This window comes from Cnephaeus nilssonii, assembly GCF_951640355.1.
Source record: "Cnephaeus nilssonii genome assembly, chromosome: 5".
Classification (NCBI taxonomy): domain Eukaryota; kingdom Metazoa; phylum Chordata; class Mammalia; order Chiroptera; family Vespertilionidae; genus Cnephaeus; species Cnephaeus nilssonii.
The window spans coordinates 32,038,761-32,061,757 of NC_137076.1; the positions used below are offsets into that span (position 1 = coordinate 32,038,761).

General features: G+C 56.8%; 1 protein-coding gene across 3 annotated transcripts in view; it reads right to left on the bottom strand.

Annotated features, from left to right (window-relative positions):
• ARID3A (AT-rich interaction domain 3A) overlaps positions 1–15,441 on the bottom strand; it is a 39,186-nt gene extending 23,745 nt beyond the window's left edge. Inside the window, exons 1-3 of one of the 3 annotated variants that reach the window (XM_079773267.1) lie at positions 15,296–15,441; positions 10,594–11,223; positions 8,846–9,173 (exon numbers count right to left, since the gene is read on the bottom strand). In XM_079773267.1, the coding sequence (XP_079629393.1) occupies positions 8,846–9,173; positions 10,594–10,973 (708 nt within the window). In that variant the 5' untranslated portion in view covers positions 10,974–11,223; positions 15,296–15,441. The other 2 variants (XM_079773268.1, XM_079773266.1) reach the window with 2 other exon arrangements.
• Positions 15,442–22,997: the final 7,556 nt, after the last annotated feature.

A 22,997-nucleotide genomic window follows, 5' to 3' on the forward strand; every position in this document is an offset into this window, starting at 1 on the left:
AGCTGACCCAGCCTGCATCCCAGAGAAGAATTCATGGAGCTGATCACAGAAGGGGATTAAGTAAATAAGAACAGAGGGAAGGGGCGGCCCTGGTCTGCAATGGGGGGCCCGTTAGTGTTGGGGGCTTGGAGCCTGGGCAGGTGCCCTCTTGGGTGGGGGGCTCTCAAGCCCAGAAGATCCACATTTGTAGCGATTTGCTCATACCACTGTTCGGGGTGGGGGTTTGGGAGCGCAGCCTGACAGGGCAGAGGCTAGGGTGACCACGGGGCAGACCCTTCATGGGGCAGGAAGAGAATATGGCACAGCACTGAGGCACATGGCCACTTGGGGCCACGCCAGCCTGGACAGAGGTGCCAGACAACCCTCCAGGACACTAGCAGAACTCACGCACACCGCGTCAACAATTCCACCCAGACGGAAACCACCAGGCCCGGACCCCACCCAGAGCAGCCACACAGCCCCCCAACCTGGACCTCTGTGTGGCCATGGACTCACAGACCCTGCTGATGTGCCCACGGCTCTGCCCACCCTAATGTGGTCTCCCAATACACACATGGACACGCCCGTCCACCCAGACACACAAACACAGACACACCCTTGTTTTCTGGCTCGAAGATAATGGCCCCAGACAGCCTGCCCTTGGCCTTGGCCGCCGCACCCACCTGGCCCACCGGGTCCCCGCCGCCCGCCCCCCCCCGCCCCCAGGCCGCCCGAAGGACGACAGCAACTCCTGTCTGTTTTCTTTACAGATTCGTCCCCAGTGCCCAGAATGGGGGCTGGTATACAGCAGGTGCTCCATACACACTTGTGGAAGGACCAGGCTCAGCCACGTGCACACGGGTGCACAGCCTGACTTTCTGCCGGAACCCAGTCCCACGACCTCATGGGTGGGACAGTAGGGGGTCTCCTCGACTCAAACCAATTCCCTAAGCAGAGTCGGCAGCTGGTGGGGGGTCGGCCGCCCACATCACGTGCCGAGCAGGCCCTGGCTCCCTGACAGTGCCCATCTGAGCGCCAAGTCAGGGGTCCAAACCTTCTTCAGGTTCTGAATTATTTCCTGGGGTGGCTGGAAGCAAGCAACAGACTGGGCCTTAAATAGTGGTTCATTCTCTCACGGTTCCCGGGCCAGATAGTTCCGGGGCCAGACATCTGAAATCAAGGTGTCCCACTCCCTCCCAAGGCTCCAGGGAAGGCCCCTCCTACCCCTCCCAGGTTCCTGGGGCTCCAGTGTCCCGGACTTGTGGCAACATCACCCTGACCTCTGCCTTGTCTTCCGTGGCTGTCTGTCTGTCTCCCTGCGTGTGTCTCCTCTGTTATAAGGATACCTGTGCTTAGACTCGGGGCCCACCTACTCCAGTCGGACCTCATCTTCACTAATTATATCTGCAGAGACCTTTCTCGTTCGTCTGGGAGGACAGCAGTGTGTCCCAGATTCACTTCTGCAGGGGCCCTGGGGCCGAGGGGCTTGCGAGGGTGGCGAGCGGTACTGACTGCACCTTCCCTGGCCCCCACCCCTCCGCCCCATGAGACCCCTGCCAGCCCCGACCACGGTGCAAGGCCAAGTCCTGAGCTGAGGCCTTCAATAGGCAGACTGGTTACCATTTAACCCTGTGACCCCTAATTGTCCTCTGGCCGAACGCAGCCAGGCAGACAGAAATGGGGCGGTCTGCACCCCGCCCCCACGCATGACCACCCACCGGCCAGTACCCCCAGCTGCTTCCGTGACCAGGCATGGAGTGCAACCTGACACGGTGACAGCATCTGGGATGGGGGTGCTGGGCTATCACAAAGGGTGAGGGGGACACCCCACCATATCACTATAGGTGGTGCTGGCTCTGGGAATTAGAAAATTTAGGGGGTTGAAGGGCCTTTGTGCCAAGTGTAAAAACTGAGGCAGAGTGGGCCAAGCCCTGGATCAGAGAGGGCACAGCCCTGCCTGACATCACACAGCACATGAGGGGAAGGAATCGAGCGGGGTGGTTGGTGGGAGTCTCCATGGCCCCTGGGGCCCTGTCAGCACTGCGGTCCGGATCCACTGCAGGCCGGCGAGGGCAGCTGACCTGCTCCCGGGCTGCCAATGGGAACCACTGACCAGGGACTTGACTTTCTGGTTAATAGTTAATGGGCGCCACTGAGACCTCATGCTGCACAGGGCAGGGGGAGCCCAGCGGCGGCAGGCACGCAAGGCTCACACACAGGCACCTGTGGGAGCCGGCCGTGTGTACGTGCTCTCACACGTGTGTGCTTGCAGACCCCCACCTACATGGCCATGTGCAAACAAAGGCACAGGAGACTGTCACCCCATCACAGACAGACACCAGGAGCACTCAAGGCCCCAGACTCAGCACACTCTGCGACACACAAGCCCGGTCACCCCCAAGTGTGTCCGGACCCCAGGACGGACTCAGCAATATGTCCACATAAGTTGGAGACATATCACATGGTAAGCACATGCAGACCTATACACACACAGGCCAGGCATCAGGAATTGAGCATGTGGACAGGATGACAGATACATAAAAGTTGCGCCCTGGCCAGTGTGAGTGAGTTGGTTGGAGCGTCATCCCGTTCCCCAAAAAGTGGTGGGTTGGATTCCAGGTCAGGGCACATACCCAGAGATCGGGTTCAGTCCCCAGTCGGGGTGCAGTGCGGCAGGCAACCAATTGGTGTTTCTCTCTTACATCCATATTTCTCTCCCTCCCCCTGCCCACTTCCTCTCTATAAAGTTAATTAAGAAAAAAAAAAAGATGCTGCAGATGGGTCTACATGGCCTCAGAACACACACACACACACACACACACACACACGCACGCACGCATGCACGCACACACACACAACAGCCATGCACAAGCACAGGCGTGTGTTACGCACAAGAGGGTTCAAATGTCCCCGGGGCCCTAGCTCTGGCAAACACAGACTCTGACACTCTCAGGGCCCTGGGAAGACGGGCCACCACAGCCCACGAAACCATACCCACCACCACGTCTCCACACCCACGTGCACACTCACACACCCATGCCAGCAGGCGGGCCCCACGTGGCTCACCCACGCTCATTCCCTGATGGGGCGCTCCGTGAGGACACTGCCTGGCAGGCACCGCTCCCTCCGTCAGCCGCGTGTGTTATTAGAGAGCGTGAGGCGTGGCTGGGCACTTGGCAGCGCCACCAGGGTGGGGAGCTGGCAGTGGGCGTGGGGCCAGGCCGCAGCGGTGGTGACCCCATGGCAGTGACCCTGTGGCTGGGTGACAGCATAGGGGCCAGATAAGGCTCTTCCGGCTGAGTCAGTGTGGTTCCCAGGGCTGGCACGGGCAGGGGCATGGTGCCAGGGGCTGGCGGGCAAGCACCCTCCCCGCACCCGCCATGACCCAGCTGGCTCCGAGCCAACAGCCACAGCAGCTTTGATGAGGCAGGCACTGCCCTCGGCAGGGAGGGCTGGGCTCCCCAGGGGCTTCCCAATACCCCTCCCCACCCCTTTGAACAAGGCCCAGAACTCCCAGCGCCTCAGGAAGACACCTGGTGCCAGAGCTGGCTGGCCCCAGGACCCACGGGGCCTGGCCCCGGGCCCACTCTGTCTCAGGCACACCGGATGCACACGCTGGGCTCAGAACCCAGTGTCTGACCTGGCCTTTGCCCAGGCTGTGTCCTTTCCCTGGAATACCCTCCTCCACTGGGAAAATTCTAACTCATCCTCTCTCCCCAGTCCAAAAGGCTCAGCTGTGACGCTGGCCTCTCACTTCTGCCCGGCCCATGGACTCCTGAGGAGTCCTCCCAGCATCTCTCCCACTCCCCACCTAAATCCTGCCAAGACCCCCCTTTGAGCCTACTTCTGGTTTGCCCTAATATTCTTCCCTTCCCCTTTATGTTCCAGCCACACTATTCCAAGAAGCAAACCCTACCCTTCTCTGTCCATCTGGCAAACTTTTACATGTCCTGCAAAGCCCCGATCCAATGCCCCTTCCTCTGGGCAGCCTTCCTTCCAGTCCTCTTCCTCTAGCCGGGCCTGGATCCCCTTACGACTGGGAATACCTGTGTCCTGATCTACATTCCCCAGCCTGGGGGGCTGCAAGGCAGGATAAAGAAAATGTCTGCCACCTCCTCCCTGAGCCCAGCAATTCCAGCTCCCCACCCCACCCCACCCCGCCCGACGCTGCCCCAAGCAACTGCGCTGAGGCCAGAGATGTTCACTGCTGTGTTTACAACAAGAAAACGGAGAAGCAGACCAACACATTGGTGTCAGCCCCACAGTGAACTCTGCATGGAGCTAACAAAAACCAGGCAGCTTGGGACATTCTCATACGACAGTCAGATGCTGAGTGATGACGACATGAAAACACCCACAAAAAGCAGTGTCCAGAGACAAATGGCGGGGAGGGAGGGGTTAGAGAGCAACCAAAGGACTTGTATGGATGCATATTAGCATAACCAATGGACACAGACACTGGGGCGGTGGGGGCTTGCCCAGGGCGGGAATGGCTGGGGGGAGGGGGGGGTCAAGCAGGGGAAAAAGGAGACATATGTAAAACTTTAGACAATAAATAAATAAATGAAAAAACAAAAGCAGTGTCCAGCTGAGCAACGGGTGGAACCGCCCATACCTCTGAAAGGTCACGTTTCGGGCACACGTGGGCAGACAGGCCCGGAAAGACCATGGCTGACACCGGCCAGGTGGAGGCAGTCCACCATCTCTCCCCACAAGAATGGTGTCTAGTGTTAATTCTGGAACAAAAAATGAACTCAAAAAATGTCCTCTGGCTGAGGACACCCCTGAGATCCACGGCTTCACCTCCCAGTCCCTAAACCCATATCCAGGGCCAGATGCGCTGGAGGGGAGCAGGACACCCCTGGAAAATGGGCCCCCGGAGGCCCGGGGGTGGGGGAGGCCAAGATGGGGTCCTCGGTGAGGATGCAGCGGCCTCTTGGGGCTGCTGGTGGCTGTTTCTGCCCAAGTGCCCACTGTGCCCAGGCACTGGGTCCTGGTGCCTCAACGTGAAGCCCTGGACCCGCTGCTGCCACTTCAGATGAAGGACACGGAGGCTCAGTGAAGCTGCCCGGCTCCCCTTACACCCCGTAGCCAGTGGCCCCCGGCCCCTTGCTGGTCCATCACTCCCCCAGGAATGCTCTGGCAGGTGCTGGGCCAGTTTCCCCTGGAATCCAGGCTCAGCTCTGACACCTCCTCCAGGGCAAGGGCCTCAGTTTCCCCATTTGCACAACAGGGGCAATGGCCATTCTTCCCCCGTGGCATCAAGAGGATACACATGAGACATACGTGAGCCATGCAATCTGCTGCCCGTGGCACAGTTAAGCGACATAGATTAGGCAAAATTGTCATCTCTACATCCCTGATCTCCTTTACAAGTTATGTGGTGAGCAGACATTACCTTGGAAAGCAGGGAAAAAATAGCCCAACATTTAATGCAAATCAAAACCACCGTTGAGATACCAGGAGACTCCCACCCTCACGGCGGGAACCAGTCATTACAGGTGTTGGTGAGAACTGGGAGAAACTGGAGCCGCGTGCACGGCAGGTGGGATGCAAAATGGGGCAGTGCTGCGGCCCACGCTCAGCAGCTCCTCAACACGTCCAACACAGAGTTACCATCGGAACCAGAAAGCCCACTCCTAGGTGCACACCCAAGAGAAGCGAAAACCTGTGTTCACACAAAAACCTGCACATGCACGTTCACAGTCGCACGATTCACAACTGCCAAAAGGTGGAAGCCACCCAAGGATCCATCCGTGGAGAAACGGACAAGCACAATGGGATCCATCTACGCTCTGGAATATTCCTCGGCCACGAAAAGGAGCGAAGCACTGACTCTCACTACACTGTGGATGTGCCTTGGACACAGGGTGCTCAGTGAGAGAAGCCAGACACAAAGGCCACACCGTGTGTGGTTCCATTCATGTGACATGCCCAGGACAGGCACATCCACAGAAAATGGGCCAAGGGCTGGGGCAGGGGATGAGGGGAACTGCTAAAGGGGATGCAACTCCTTTTTGGGTGATGAACTGTCCAAACATTGATTGTGGTGATGGGTGCGCAACCCTGTGAATACACTAAAAACCAGTGAATTGCACACTTTAAATGGGTGAATTGTGTACTATGCAACTTTTCTATCAATAAAGCTGTTTTAAAAAACCCAATGTGTATTTGAGTTCTTAAGACAAAGGATTCAAATCCTTTAGCGGCTGAAGATCTGTGAGTGAGAGTTTGCCGATTTAAAATCCCACAATGGCACTTTCTAAAGCCCGGGCATGGCAGTGTTGGTGACAGGAAGCCACCAGGATGTCACCAGATGCCACATCCGATGCCAGGAGGCTGAGATCCTAATCACTGCCTGTTACACACCCTCATCCCCCGCCAGCAGCTCCGGGTGAGCTTCATCAGTACGTGTCTGCGGGGGGGGGGGGGGGGCAAAATGGGAGGTTCCATGTTTTCTAGGAAAGATTTTTGTGGTCACGAGCCCACTGCTCCTGGCCCCTCCCCAGCCTGGCTGCCGCAGACCTATAGCCGACAGTGAAATTTCAAGGCTGTCGAGGGTTTTAGGGCAGAAGTCAGGCCCTGCCAAGATCAGGGAGGAAGAGGCAGAGAGGATGCCAAGTGGATGGCCGGCCGGCTGGCTGCCACGTGCCAGGAAGGGGGTGGGGCAGCGCCAGAGTCAACACGGCCCCCAACATCTGCCAAGCTGGCTGGGCCCCAGCCACTATTGACACTGGCTGCACAGGTGCCTGGCTAGCTGGCTGGACAGGCAGCACCAGCAGCAGGACCTGCCATAAATGAGCAAAAAAAAGCTCCCAGCACCACAGGGCAGACCCCCGGTGGCCCCAAACCTCCCTCAGCCCCCCTCATCTCAGAAAACTAGTACAGGCCCATCGCCTCTGGGACCCAGACCAGTCATGTCTGGCCCCTGTGCACAAGCCAAGCTGGGGCCCACCGCAGGGCCTTTGCACGGGCTGTTTCCTCTGCCAGGCGCTCCATTCCTCCGTGTGTGTGCCTGGCTCCCTCTCCTACAAGGCTCAGCCCAAAGGTTACATCCTAAGAGGCTCGCTGCTTCCCCTGTAAAAATGCCGACCACATCCCATGTTATTATCCATCTGCTTGTTTACTGACCTTCTCCTCCCACAACAGAAAGAAACCATGAGAGTGACTCTGTGACACTGAAGCTCCCTGACCGTCCGGCCTCAGAAACTGTGACCTGACCCTGGGTATCCCCAGACATCACCATCACGTCCCAGACGAGTGGGACAATGGCTCCGGAGGCTCTTTGTTCCTGACATGCGAAAAGGTCTTTGGGGTCAGGGCTTCTAACCCCTGTCCCCCACCTGGCCTGACACCAACACCCCCTCCCCCCCCGCCAGAGTTGGGGCCTGGGGAGCAGGGGTTCTGTCAACCTCTGATGCCCCGAGGGCCGCACAACCTCGTCCCTCCCACCTGGCTGTGATGCTGTGAGGCAGGGGGGTCTGTCCAGCTGCAACTCCCAGCCTGAGGGCTGTGTTCGGGGCAGACAGCAAACATTTGGTGGATAAGTAAACAGGACTCGCCTACAACATGTCCGCCTGTGTTATGTTGAACCCAGAGGACGCCAGGGGCTCGGAGTCTGCAGAACTTGTTTCCAACACCATGTCTGTTTTCTCATCTACAAAATGGGGTGAGCGGCCACCTAGCAAGAGCTTTCTTCCCAAAGGGAGGGAAACTGAGGCAGGGAGCAGGGTGGGGCCATCAGTCCTACATGCAGGTTCAGGCTGGTGTCCACATCCAGGGGGTGTTTAACTCTCCCTCCCATCCTTGAAGCTGGCCTGGCCAACCCTGCAGTACCAACGCTCCCGCCTTCCCACCTCCTCCATCCCTGTCACTCCCAACACAGCCCCCATGGGCCCAATTTCCAGTTCTTTACTTCATCTGTGAGTTTTCTGATGGCCTGAACGCAAGTCTCTGAGGGCTCCTGAGTCCCAGCATCCTTTTCTCCAAGTGAAGCAGAGAGAGAAGCTACTGGCTCTGAGTCCCTAGAGACCAGCACAGGGTAGCCGGGCTTCACCTCCCTCTGGGAGGGTCTCCCAGCCAATCCTGGAGCCAGCATCTGGAAGGGAGCTACCCGGAGGCCACTCTCGGATGCTGTCATGTTCACAGCCCCGTGGAGCCCCAGCAAGGCTGGGCTCTGGGCCAGGGAGGCCAGGTCCCCTCCAGCCACTCCTAGAGGTCGGGGCAGGGCCCAGCTGGCTGAGGATGGAATGCAAGCCCCACTGGCCGCTGAGGCCGCCATCTGGTTTCCATCTGCCCAGCCCAGCTCGGCCCAACTTCAAAGGATGCCCCGCCCGGCCACTTCCTCTGCCCTGGCCGCCCTTGGGAAGGCACCAGAATGGCCTGCTTCCTCCCCGCCCCTCCAGAGCCCCAGGGTGCTTGGCCATCCACACCAACCACACAACGTGGCCACCTCCTGCTCAACCAACCGCCTGGGCCTCCATGTACTGAACTCCACTCAAGAGGCCAGACCCACAAGGCCTCCGACCCCACGTCACCGGGCCACACCCACAAACCATGCCCAGCTAAGCCACTGCACAGTCTTTGCCTGGACCATTCCCTCCACTCTGAACCCGGCTCCTTGCTCTGTCTCCCTGCTTGTCCTTCTGGTGCAGACATCAAGAGCCCCACACTTCTCCCTCCTGGCTTGTGTCCCCCACATTAACGCATTTAACAGCCAGCCCACCCATGGGATCCCTAGCACCCAGTTGGCACTTGTAGGCGGGAGGTAAAAGCCAGCCATCGGGCCAGTTGGAAGAACCCAAGTAACAGCCAGGTCAGCCCCTGCCTCCACTGTCCCCATTATGGCACACGTCACAGGACCTACCTGCTTGAACTGCTCCTCATACGTCCAGTCCCCGTGGTCAGGAGGCTGCAGCTGGGGTACCACGTGGGTAGCCCCTCCAGGGTGGGCTGGGCCAGCCCCTGGGCGCTCCTGGCTGCCCATCACCCGGGGCCCACCGTCACCACCGCGGAAGGCCTGGGGCAGCTGGGTCTTGTGGGTGAACAGGGCTGCAGGGCCCAAGCCAGCAGAGCCCGGGGGCCCGAGCCCCTCCTCATCCTCATAGTCTTCCTCCTCGTCCTCCTCGTCCTCATCCCCCAAGTCTTCCTCCAGCTCTTCCTCCTCCTCTTCCTCCTCTTCCCATTTTGGCTTCCTGGGGCAGGCAGAGTGCAGAGGTCAGGGGAGAAGGCACCAGCTCACCCCTGTCCCAGGGCAAAGCCGGCTCCTCATCCTAGACTGCGTTTCCTCTCTCAGCACGGGGAGGGTGGGCCTCACCTGCCCCAGCCGCTGCGAAGGCCCGTAAGCAGAACATGGGCCAGACACCTCTTGGTCCCAGTTAGCTCTGACCAAACTGTAGCTATTCCTTTGACATAAACCCCAGTCCCTGCCTAGTGCCAACTGGCTCCCCCTCGCCTCTCCCTGCTGCACCAGCTGCCTTGCTGAGCCTTGAAAATGTTACACCGGCTCCTTCCTTAGGGCCTTTGCTCAGGCTGTTCCCTCTACTAGGCATGCTGTTCCAGGCTTCCTGGCCCTTCCTAGGGACTGTTACTACTTTGCCCATCATTCAAGAAAGTTAATGCTGGCCCCAGCCACCCCCCTCCCTGGCACCTCTGCTTCATTTTCTTGACAGCCCCAATCACAAACTGCAACTGCCCCACTTCTTTGCTTTTTCAAGTCTTCCTGCCCTAGCTGGTTTGGTTCAGTGGATAGAGCATCAGTCCCGGGTTCAATTCCCGTCAAGGGCACATACTTTGGTTGCAGGCTCCTCCCCGGCCCAGGCCCTGATCAGGGCTTGTGCAGGAGGCAACCAATTGATATCTCTCACATCAATGTTTCTGTCTTTCCCTCTCTCTTCCACTCTCCCTAAAAATCAATGGAAAAATATCCTCGGGTGAGGATTAACCAAAAAATAAATAAAAAGTTTTCCCAGTGCCCAGGCTGATGTGGCTCAGTTGATTCGAGCATCGTCCCAAACACCAAAAGGTGGCGGGTTTGATTCCCAGTCAGGGTACATACCCAAGTTTTGGATTCAATCCCCAGTTGGGGTGCATATAGGAGATAACCGATTGATCGATGTTTCTCTCTCTCCGCCTTCCTCTTTCTCTTAAATCAATTAAAAAATTTTTTTAAGTCTTTCCAGAAAGATCCCACTGGGGTCCCACCAGCACCCAGTTCAGGGTCCACATTGGACTCCTGTGAAACACAGACCCCAATGAGCCAACTAATGCCCACCCTGTGCAGGTCCTACCCAGCCCACCAACTGTATCCGCCCCTGATGTTGGAGCTGCTGTAGCGTCGCTGGGTGATGGGGCCCTGGGCGTGTGTGGCTAGTTCTGTTTAAATTAAGATGAAATAAAGCTACAAACACCAGTCCTCAACCACATCTTTGACACTGGCCACATTTCACATTCAGTAGCCACTTATGACGAGACAGTGCACATGGAGAACATGTCCACTGTCATCCAGAAAATTCTAAAGGGCGGCACTCCTTAGGGAGTTTTGTCCTGCCCTGACACCTCTGTCACCAAGACCTGACACCATTCAGTGCACAAAGCCCTCCAACCCGCACTCACAGGTCGTCATCAGAGCCCACATCCTCCAAGTGCCCATCGCCTTCGGCGTGACCTGGCGCCTCCCTGCCTCGACCAGGTGAGCCTGGTTGCCCCTCCTGGGCAGCGTCCTCGTCCTCCGAGCTGGGGGGCCTGTCCTCGGAGCCACTGGGGCTTGGTGCAGATCCGAGGCCAGCGGCAGCAGCCCGCATGGCGGCCAGGGCAGCCATCTGTGCCTGCTGCATCCGGGTGTTCTCGGGGTCTCTGTCCTCGTCCGAGGCAGCCTTGGAGAGGGCTGGGGGGCCAGCAGGGGGCTCAGGCAGCAGTGGCTGCCGGGCCTCCAGCTCCTGGCGTGCCCGCTGCTGCCGCTGCAGGAGCGTCTCCATCACAGCCTGCAGCTTCATGGCCCTGCGGGCTGGGCCGCCCCGGGCACCAGGGGTGGGTGGCAGGGGCGGCCCCTTCGGGGAGGGGGCCCGGCCGCACTGCAGTGTGGGGGCCGCGGGGGAGCCGGGGCAGTGCAGGGTGGCGGAGGGTGGGGGCCACTCGGCTCAGACGGAGGGCTGGTGGGGCATGCCAACAGGCAGCACCTCCTTCTCACTCCGGGCACCAAGGAGCAGCGGCTGGCATCCAGTTCATTCACGTGTTTGCGGAAACCTGAGGGCAGCAAGAGAGAGTGTCAAACCACACTGAGTTCCTTAGCCTCATCCTCCCCACTGAGATTGGACTGCAAAGGCCTCTGGGAAAATCCCTCCCATCCACTCCCATCAGGGAGCAAACCTGGAGGGCTCCTTGGAAGTGGAGAAGCACACTCCCCATCTGCCCTTCCTCGGTCCACCCTGGGAAGCACTGTTACCCCGCACTGGACTCCTGAGGATCTCAAGGCAGCCCCACAGAGAAATATGCAGTCGCCAACTGCACCTCCCAAGGACCCGTGTGGATTATTGCTTCATAAACAGAGCAGAGGACAAGGCATTCCTGGCCTCTGATTGGCTACAGCTGCCTGCTGGGCACCAGAGTCCAAATGAGTTCTGGGTTCTGATTCCAGGTTCTAGGTGCTGGTGCTGCCTGGCCCAGAGGGCTCCAGGTACCCTCCTCTCTCTCAGGCTAACGGACAATGGCTGGCCCAGACTCAGTGCTTGCTGTATATGGATCCTGAGCTAAACCTTCCCCACTCATGCTCTCAGCCCTAAGCCTCAATCTCTCTGGACCTCAGTTTCCCCATATGCAGAATGGTGCCCTAACTGCATCCACCTCACTGTGCTCAGGCAGAGATGAAGTGAGTTTATGATGGTGAATTTGGGTACAAAATAGGCACCACATCATGTCAGTGTTAGGGAAGGAGGGGCTAGGTGGTCCCAATTTTATGGATGCGGGAAACTGAGGCTCAGAGGTGCCCTGCTAACACGTGTCTGGGTGCCATGAGAGCCTCCCACACTGCTCCCATGTGCTCTCTGCAGGGGACTTTCCCTGCACTTTGGGACCCCAAGCGGGGTCAACATCCCAGAATGCAATATGCTGTCCCTAGCCTGGGGTCCCTTCAGATCACCACCAACCCTAATTGCCAGGGCCTGGGGCAGACTCTGGAGAGGGATGTCCCAGAACCTGGCACAACCTGGCACAACCTGGCTCCACCAGGACAGGAGGACGGGATCTCACCCCAGCCCCCCACCCAACCCAGGCCACACCCCCACCCACCCACCCAAGGGGCCAATAAAACAAATGGACAGAACTCATCAGGCCTGGTGGTCACACCCCAGATGCTACAGCACAGGGACAGTGGGGAGGGCAGGAGGGTCCAGGAGGCGGCCCCTAACCCAGCAAATGAACCTCCTAAGGCACAGCCACTCATGGGGCAGAAGGGTCTCACACAGGGGGGGCCAGTGGGCAAAGGCAGAGACTGTTTCAGCTGATGCCATGTCACCACTATGGTGACCTGCTGAAAGGAAGCTGACACCACCTAGGAGACGCAGTGCAGCCCCTTCCCAAACCCTCCGGTCATGGAAGAGGCCCTGCAGAGCCACAGCGAGCCCCGTGGCCCTCCACCTTCTCCTAGACCCGTGGGCGGCAAACTGTGGCTCGCGAGCCACATGCGGCTCTTTGGCCCCTTGAGTGTGGCTCTTCCACAAAATACCACGGCCTGGGCGAGTCTATTTTGAAGAAGTGGCGTTAGAAGAAGTTTTAAGTTTAAAAAATTTGGCTCTCAAAAGAAATTTCAATCGTCGTACTGTTGATATTTGGCTCTGTTGACTAATGAGTTTGCCGACCACTGTCCTAGACCAGCCACTCATTACTCAGACCCCCTGGGGCCTCCTGGGTAAAAGGGCAATGGGGGGCAGGTGAATGGCCCCTGTAAAAAGTGGGAAGGGACCCCCCCCCAAAAGACCTCAGTATCCAGCAGGGGCAGTGGTCCCTGGGCACAAATACCCTCTCAGAGACCACAGTGCTGGAGAGTGACCAGGACAGCAAAGCAGCACTCAGCAACCCCCGCCCCCACTGGCAGTCATCCCCCACCAGCTCCAAAAGTGCTGAGGGGACATTTCTCACCCAGTGTCTAGGGCCCACTGCCCCTCCCCCACTTTTGACAACTTCAAGACAAGCCCCCTCCCAAGGAAACGCTCCAGGCAATGCCCCCCACCTCTTTGGGGGGGCATAAGGAAGAGGCCAGAGGAAGCCACTCCCCCCCCCACGCTGCCCCCGCCTGGCCTGCTGGGTTTAATGACCCTTCCGGGTCACCCCCGGTGGGGGAGGGGAGCAGGGCAGGCCTCCACACCAGGGCTTGAGGGGGCAGGTGGGAACCCCGGAGCCCCTCTGGGCCAGGCCTGGGCCCTCTCAAGGCTGCCATTAACCCTAAGCTGGCAGCGCCCATCCCCTCCAGACCCCTCCCCCAAGAGCCCTTTGTCCTCGGCCCCTACCCCCACTTTATGACAGCCCCATGGGAAAGGCATTCCCAGGCAGGGACCTGGCAGGGATGGGGGGTGCTGAGTGGTCCTTAGGAACTGGCTGGGGGTGGGGGGCGAGGAGAAATCGGGCCACGCCCTCCCCCCCCCCCCCCAATGCCTCTGGGAGAGAGAGAGGTCACCCGCTCCGGCCGGGGCTTGCAAAACACGGTTATTTAAAGAGTTGTGCAAGGCTGGGGCCCGCGGGTGGCGAAAGGGGCCCCTATACTCCACGGAGGGAAGAGAGGGGGGAGGGTGGGGCAGCAGGCTGGGGAGGGGGCTGGAGGAGTGGGGAGGGGGCGGCCCGGAGGAAGTGGGAAAGGAAACACCGAAGAAGAAATAAGACGACAAAAACCCCAGTCCGGTTTCAAACGCTTCTTGGAAAGCGGCGGATTTGCATGGGTGGGGGGGCAAACCCTCGCCTCGGCCCGGGCGAGTAAAAAACGGAAGATTATTGACAAACGCGCTGCCGGGGTCAGACGCTGAACGTTGGAATTGACAAACGCGCGCTCCTCGCGCTTCCTGCGCCCGCTTTGTGTCGGGGGGCACTGGACGGGGGAGGGGGCTTTCCCCGGGGATCCCCGCCAGAGAGCCGGGGGCCCGGGTCGAACCCACCCCCAGCGCCGGCACCTCGGTGTCCCCTCCTGGGGCCGCTTTCGGCCCGGAGACCGACACTTTATAAATATACCGTCCAGGCAGGGGAGGGTCACCAGGGAACTGCCCTCCCCAGCCGGCGCTCCCACTGCTCTCCGGGCTCCCGAATAAAACACCAGATTCCGGGGAGAGAAAAATGAACTAAATCCGGAGCGCAGCCCCCCGCGCGCGCCTAGAGACCATTTCCTTCCGCTAAAGGGGGAGCGCATTTGCGACCCCCGATCCACCCCGAGCGCGAGCACGCCCCTGTGCAACATGGTAGGTGATGAGGTCAACAAGAGGGTGCAGAGAAAACCACCCCGACTCCTACCACTAGGGTCGCCTTCCCGACGCTTGACCCCCCATCCACATCCCTGCCCACTTTGGGGACCCCCCTCACCCCGGACCGGAACCCACGATTTAAAAGGCCATCACCCCCACCCCAGCCTCACCACGCCAGGCCCGCTCCCGGGGCGCATGCCCCGCGCCTGGCGTCCGGCCCAGCCCCGGCAGCGCCTGGCCTCCCGCCCGGGCCGCAAGCTGCGAGCTGCTGGCTCTCGGCCGCCGCCGGGTTTGTGCCGCGCGCGGACTCACCTAGCCGCGGGCCCAGTCCGCGTCTACACCCCCGTCCGACCGGATTGGTAAAAGTCACCCTGCGCGCGGCCTCCCCCGCCCCTCCCCTCCCCCCCACCGGCGCGCTCACCGCCGGGAAGACAAATCACCGGGTGACAAATCGCTCTCAGATGCAAATACCTCGCGGGTGATTCAGCGCCGCGGCCTGGGACGCGGGGAGGGGTCTCGCGAGGCCCCCTCCCCCTTCCCGGACGCCCCTCGCACCCCCCCCCCCCCGCGCTTGGTGCGAACACGCAAGACCAGCCCAGGGGTCTTGGGAGGGAAGGGAGAGTGGATGGAAATTTTCAAGTCGCGGGCCCTTTAAAAGATAATACATAATAAAAGTAAGGGGAACACCGACGCGGAGGCCCCGCCCCCTGCCTAGGGACGGTGGGCAAAGTGTGGGCCCTGGCCCGGAGCGCACAGCGCGCTGAGGACGCGGGCGGGACTGGGAGGGTCCGAGGGGCTGGAGGAGTAGGCTGGGGCGACCCGAGCTGGGTCGGGGACCTCCTCCCCATCTTACCGAGCACCTAGGATGGACCTACCAGGCTCGAAGTTGCACCTCTGTCCCTTAGACTGAGGGAGCAGACGCGAGTGACCTGGCCGCCTGCCCCGAGCCGAACCACGGTTTTCACGTCTGTAAAATGGGGATTAGAGACCCGAAGGAGCAATTCGCTACAGTGACCAGAAACGAGAGCGGGGCGGGGCCGGAGGGAGGAGCCAGGGCCCGACCAGGGGACGTCTCTCGGTGGGTCAAACGAGTGGGTGGGGCCGTGCGTCCCGGGGCCGGGGAGGGGTGTGGGAACTCCTCGCGAAATCAAGATGGTCCCTACCACCGACTGTCACCACCTCTGGAGAACCTGACAACTCACCTAAGAGGAAAATACAAGATCCTCGTTTTAGAAATCATTTCATAATTTCCATATTCTGAGTGCTTGGGTTCCTGGCCATTTGCCCAAGGCAAGGTTCAACCCTCACACCTCTAGGTAGTGGAGATTCTAAATGTCCCCATTTGGAAGAACCGGAAACTAAGGCACAGAGTAGGGTGGGGCAAGGTCCGGGTGGGGGTTTGGTCTCTGCTTGAGGGGGCTAATCGCAGGGGCCCAGGTTTCAGCCCAGATAAGAGCCTTTGGGAGCATGGGGGCAGGCAGGGGCCACACAGAGGGCTCCACTTCTCAAGGGTCCCCACTGGGTGGGACTAGGGTTCCTCATCTTGAGTGTTCGGGTGGGATCTTGTGCAGCCCCTCCCCTCCAGTAAAGTACAAAGCATTGCCATCTTCTGGTGGGTCCTGTCCCATATTGCCCGCCCCCCCAAAAAATTGTAGGCCCATTGTTGGGGGAGTCCCAAGGCCAGGAGACTAGGGCCCAAGTCCTGCCCACCCCAGGCAGAATCCCAGCCTCTAGCCCCAGGGCTGACTGCAGCCTAATGGCAGCAGGTGGCAGGGAAGCCTCCACCTTTAGGCTATTAAACACCCAGCCCCAGCTGTTCCCCCCCCCCCCCCACACACACACATAGCTGAGGGAGGGGCCAGAAGTCTGCCTGGGGAGGGGGAGTTTAGAGACCCAGGTGAGCTGGGGAAGCCATCCTTAAAGGGCCAGGCCCCAGCTCTGTTTCGAAAGTGCAGGGAAGCCCTTTCCATGCCCAGAAAGAGCCAAGGAGATCAGAATGCACCCCTGCCCCACCCCTCCTGTGCCTTCGTTTCTTCCACCTGTACAATGGATCAATATTAATTCATCCCTTGCACAGCAGGATCCCCTGAGAGCAGGAGGGGTGCTACCCTCACCCCATTTTCCAGGGGAAAGCTGTAGTCCATACCAAGCTAGATGCCGCTTCCCGGGAGGGTGAGGGCCTGCAAGGCTCCCAGCTGCCTCCCCATGAGGGGTCCTGTTTCTAGCCCAGGGCGGGGGCTGGAAAGGGACACACAGACTTGCTGGCTCTGCTCCTGGTGGGCAGCAGCCCGGGGTCCAGCTGGGTCCTGGCTGTGTGATTTTAAGTTAGTTCAGACACCCCTCTGGTCTCTGTTTTTCAACCTGGAAAGGAAGTACAGCAACTCCCGTCTCATAAGGTTTCTTGGCCAGACCATCTTGTGGGGCCCCTGTGTGTTTTGGACAGTCCCTGAAAACAAACAAACAGCCAGGTCCTTACCCAGCCCTCAGCCCATCACCCAGCCTGCTCTCCACCCTGAGAGGGGCATCGGCTTAAAAAACCACCCAGATCGCAAACTGCCTCCCTTCCCACATTACTCCTGCTCAAATAGATTCCCACATCCGAGCCTTTGCACTGGCCATGCCCCCCACCTGAAGTGCCCTTCCCACATCACCTAATGACCCTTGCCTTCTCCTGCCTCAAGTGGAACTTCAGCTCCTTGGAGGGTTCTTCCCTGACCCACCAGCATCAGGTGCGCCCCATTACCCCATTGTCACATCATTCTGTTTTATCTTCATCCAGGCACTATTTCAAGACAGCTGTATTTTTTAAATTGATTTGAGAGAGAGAGAAAGAGAGAGAGAGAGAGAGAGAGAGATATCAGTTGGCTGCCTCCTGCACACCCCCTACTGGGCATTGTGCTGGGAAACCTGGGCATGTGGCCTGACCAGAATGGAACCAGCAAATCTCTGTGCAAGGGCGGAGGCTTAACCAACTGAGCCACACCAGCCAGAACAGAATAGTTGTATTTATTGAACCTATTCAGCCTTGTCTACAACTGTGTCTCCACCCCTGAAGCTGAGCCTGGCACACAGTAGGTACTCAATAAGTATTGGTTGACTAAATGAATTCATGTTCCCTCTCTTTCTCTCACATCATACACCATTTTTGGTGTCTGTCTACACAGAGGTGGAGGGCAAATTGAACTATTCACCATATATATCTCAATTTTTTAAAAGAAGCCTGGAGTGGGGGTGTGGGGCACAGCCAGAAATCCCCACCCCTGACCTGCTATCATTCACACCTGGCTTCAGGTTGCCTTGTCCTTGTGAGCCAAGGCCCACAAACATGAACATGTAACCTTTTTAAAATAAGAAAGAAAACCGCCCTAGTCAGTTTTCTCAGTGGTTAGATCGTTGGCCAGTGGACTGGAGGGTCGCCGGTTTGATTCCAGTCAAGGGCATGTAACTTGTACCTCGGTTGCGGACTTGATCCCCAGCACAGTTGGGACGCATGTGGGAAGCAACCAATCAATGTGTCTCTCTCACATTGATGTTTCTCTCTCTTTCTACCCCCTCCCTCCCTTCCACTCTTTCTGAAAGCAATGGAAAAAATATCCTCAGGTCAGGATGAACAAACAACAACAATAACAAGAAAACTGAATAACAGATCAGAATGCACTCCTGCCCCACCCCAGGCAGGTGCATGAGCCTCCCTGTGCCTCCATTTCCCCCTCGGTAGCAATTAGGAGCACATAATGAATTTTGCCTAAATTATATTTGCCTTTATAGCAACACAGTTGTAAAATGTAATTTTTAAGATACAGTATTTTTTCATGGAAGGGGTCCAGGAGACAAAGGTTCCTAAGACCCTGGAAATGAATTGTGTGGCTCTGCTTGACCCATTTTGCAGCGGGGAAACTTTCAGCCACGGTCCAGTTTGGGACATGTATGAGCTTTGTGTAGTCCACCCAGGGAAGCTAGGAATTTCCGTGGGGTGCGCGCGCCACCTGCCGGGAACCTGCGGAGCTGCAGTCTCGAGGCAGGACTAGCGCCGTCACGCCGCGGCTCCCGTCTGGGGCCGCTAGATGGCGCCACATCGCCTGAAAACCTGTTTGCTGGGTCAGATGAGGAAACAGGCCCGCTGAGTTTTTTCTCCTATGTAGCGCCTTCTGAATGCTCGCTCCATGGTGGTGTTGCTCGATAAAATGCAGTACTGGGCCCTAACCTATTTGGCTCAATGGATAGAGCGTCAGCCTGTGGACTGAAGGGTCCTGGGCTCGATCCCCATCAAGGGCACATGCCCGGGTTGCGGGCTTGATACCCAGTAGGAGGATGTGCAGGAGGCAGCTGATCAATGATTCTCTTTCATTGATATTTCTTTCCCTCTCCCTTACTCTCTGAGATCAATAAAATATATTTTAAAATAAAATACAGCACAGGTTTTAAATTTGAATATCATATAAAAGACGAATAATTTTAGGTATATCCCAAATATTGCACGGGATATACTTAGGCTAAAAAATGTTTTTCATTGTTTATCTGAACTTGAAATTAACCCCTCTTCCTACCCACCCAGACCCCGGGGCTACCTTGGCCCTGGGCTCATCCTACCCCTCCCAGATGGTCTGTACTGTCATATGACTGGTTCTGACAGCCCAAAAGGTAAGAAGAATAGTCACAATAATTAACTAATACATTGAAAGCCATCACCACTTACCTTGGGTCATATTCCTCCCTGCTGAGAAGCTTCCCATAATTCCCATAAACCTGGGGAACAGCCCAACTCACCCCCGCTGTTTGCAAGGTTCCCCCCACTTCTCCCCTCCTCTGTCTCCCTTCCTCAGGGACTGAGGTCTCTGGTCTCGAATGTTACAATGTTGGGTCTTATGCAGCCCATCTCCTAAAGCACATAGCATTGCCATCTTCTCGGGGGCATTCCCCCAGCTTGCCCCCCATTTTTCAGGCCCACTGTCCATGAGAGTCCAAAGCCCAGGAGACAGGTCCAGGGGAGCTGCCCCCTCTCCGGGGCCCAAATCCTGCTCACCCCCTGCAGGATCCCAGCCTCTAGCCCCGGGGCTGCCTGTAGTCTAATGGCAGCAGGTAGCAGGGAGGCCTCCACCTTTAGGCTATTAAACACCCAGCAGCTGTTACCCCCCCACACCCCCCACACCTGAGGGAGGGGCCCAGAAGTCTGCCTGGGGAGGGGGAGTTTGAAGACCCAGGTTAGCTGGGGAAGGAAGCCATCCATAAAGGGCCAGGCCCCAGCTCAGTCTGCAAAGTGCAGGGAGCCCCCTCCACACCCAGAAAGAGTCCAACAGATCAGAATGCACCCCTGCCCCACCCACCCCAGGCAGGTGCACGAGCCTCCCGGTGCCTCCATTTCCCCCTCTGTACAATGGGTCAATATTAATTCGTTCCTTGCACAGTAATTTTGAGGACTATAGTCCCCTCTGTTATAAGGTCCCCTCCAGCCCCACCTCCCTCTAGGGATTTCTCACATCCACCAGACATACCCCGTATCAGGGCCTTTGCACTGGCTGTGCCCTCCATCTGGTGTGCTCTTGCCCCACCTCTGAGTTCGGTTCACAGTCCTTGGCCTCACCTCTTAGGAAGCTTTCCTGGACTCATTCTAGTCCATCACAACGGGCACACATTTCCCCTGCATGACCCTTTCCACTGCTACCACACTGCATCTCTCTAGGTAGTTTGCCACTCACTAACCCTGTTGTCTGCTAGATGGGGGGGGACCATACCGGTGGAAGCAGGGCTGTTCATGGCTGCTGTGCGGCCCCAGTCCCCACCACAGTGCCTGGCACACAGGAGGGGCTCCAAAAACAGTGTCCACCTGGATGGATGTGAGGATAAGCTAAGGGCACACCCTGCGTCTGCAGTTTTAAAATGATTCCCCTTTCTGAATGTCCCTTTCAATACTTACACTTCATTAAAAAAATTTTTTTTTAAATATGTTTTTATTGAAAAAAAAAAATTTTGGCCCGGGCCAGCATGGCTCAGTGGTTGAGCGTTGACCTACGAACCAGGAGGCCATGGTTCAATTCCTGGTCAGGTCACGTGCCTGGGTTGCGGGTTCGATCCACAGTGTGGGGCGTGCAGAAGGCAGTGGCCGATGGGTGAGTCTCTCTCATCATTGACGTTTCTGTCTCTCTCTCTCCATCTCCCTTCCCTCTGAAATCAATAAAAATATATTTTAAAATATATTTGGTTACCTGAGGATATTTTCCATTGATTTTTATTTATTTATTTTTTTACATCTGGTTGCTTATTTTTTAATATCCTCCTGCCTGGGGAGAGGGAGAGAGAGAGAGAAACATCAATGATGACAGATGTTGATATCCTATTGTGATCTTGTACTACCGTTTTCTAAAATGTTACTCTAGGGCAGTGATGGCGAACCTATGACACGCGTGTCAGCACTGACACGCGTAGCCATTTCTGATGACACGCGGCCGCATGCCGAGGATGAAACATTTGCTGCTCCTGAGGATGAAACATTTGCGACTAGAGTCTTGGAGTTAGTTTTTTCCTCAAAGTGACACACTACCCGAGTTATGCTCAGTTTTTTGGTGAAGTTTGACACACCAAGCTCAAAAGGTTGCCCATCACTGCTCTAGAGGAAGCTTGGGTGAGGATGTGGGAGCTCTCTGCATTAGAATTTAGAGTTTACAGTCATCTAGAAACAAAAAATAAAAATAAAAAATGAGGTTACCCCAGCAGGTGTGGCTGCCTCCTGCATGCCCCCTACTGGGGATCAAGCCCACAGCCTGGGCATGTGCCCTTGACTGGAATTGAACCTGGGACCCTTGAGTCTGCAGGCCAACGCTCTATCCACTGAGCCAAACAAGCTAGGGCTCCATTGACTTTTAGCGAGAGTGAAAGAGAAGGGGAAAGCCAGAGAGAGAGAAACATCCATGTGAGAGAGACACATGGATTGGTTGCACCCCGACCAGGGCCAGAGCCTGCAACTGAGGTACATGCCCTTGGGACCAGAATTGAATCCGGGACCCTTCAGTCCTAGAGCCCGATGTTCTATTCACTGAGCCAAACCAGCTAGGGTGGGCTATTATTTTTTGAGAGAGAGAGGGAGAAAGGGGTCAGAAACATGGATGGGAAACATCATCAATTAGCTGCCTCCAGCACGCCCCCTACTGGGAATCCAGCCTGCAACTCAGGCATGTTCCCTGACTGGGAATAGAACCGGTGACCTCTTGGTTCCTGGGTCTACGCTCAACTGCTGAGCCACACCTGCTGGGCTAACTTCGTTGTTTTTTTTGTTTGTTTTGTTTTACTTTTTGTTTCTAGATGATTGTAGATTCTACATTCTAATGCTGAGAGCTCCCATATCCTCGCCAGGCTTCCCCTAGACTCTAGGGCCTAGAGTAACATTTTAGAAAACTATAGTGCAATATCACAATCAGGATATCAACATTGATGCAATCCAGCCATCCTATCTGATTTCCCCATTTTACTTGTACCAGTGTGTGTGTGTGTGTGTGTGTGTGTGTGTGAATCCTCACTTGAAGATATGCTCTTTTATTAATTTTTTAGAGAGAAAGGGAGAGGGAGAGGGAGAAGAAGAGGGAGAGGGAGAGAAAGAAACATTGATCGGTCACCTCCTGCACACACCCTGACCAGGGATCGAACCCACAACCTGGGTATGTGCCTTGAGCTGGAATCGAACCTGCAACCTTTGGGTGTATGGCATGGGACGATGCTCCAACCAATTTAGCCACCAAATTGTAGCTCCCTACAATTTTACCACCTGTGTAAGTTCATAAATCTACCACCACTGTCCAGGGACAGACCAGTTCTAACAAAAAGGTCCCTCATGGCCCTGACCGGTTTGGCTCAGTGGATAGTGCATCGGCCTGCGGACTGAAAGGTCCCAGGTTTGATTCCGGTCAAGGGCACGTACCTTGGTTACGGGCACATCCCCAGTGGGAGGTGTGCAGGAGGCAGCTGATCAATGTTTCTCTCTCATCGATGTTTCTAGCTCTCTATCCCTCTCCCTTCCTCTCTGTAAAAAAATCAATAAAAAATATATATTTTTAAAAAAGGTCTCTCATGACACCCACCCACCTTTCCCCACCTTTCCTTCCTGCCACCACCCTTCACCCTGACAACCACTAATCTGTTCTCCATTTTGTCATTTTGCCACTTCGAGGATCTTTTTTTTAAAAAAAAATATATATATATATTTCTTTATTGATTTCAGAGAGGAAGTGAGACGGACAGAGAGATAGAAATATCAATGATGAGAGAGAATTACTGATTGGCTGCCTCCTGCATGCCCCTCACTGGGGACCAAGCCCGAAACCCAGGCATGTGCCCTTGGCCAGAATCGAACCTGGGACCCTTCAGTCCACAGGCTGACGCTCTATCCACGGCGCCAAGCCGGCTAGGGCCACCTCGAGGATCTTAATAGCTGGAACCACACATCATGAACCTCTGGGGATGATCCTTCCCACTCAACGTCTTTCCCGAAGATCCATCCAAGATGGTGCCTGGATCCATAGTATGTCCATAATTTTTCCTTCTGAGTCGTAGCTTGTGGTGTGACTGGCCCACAGTCTGTTTTCCCAT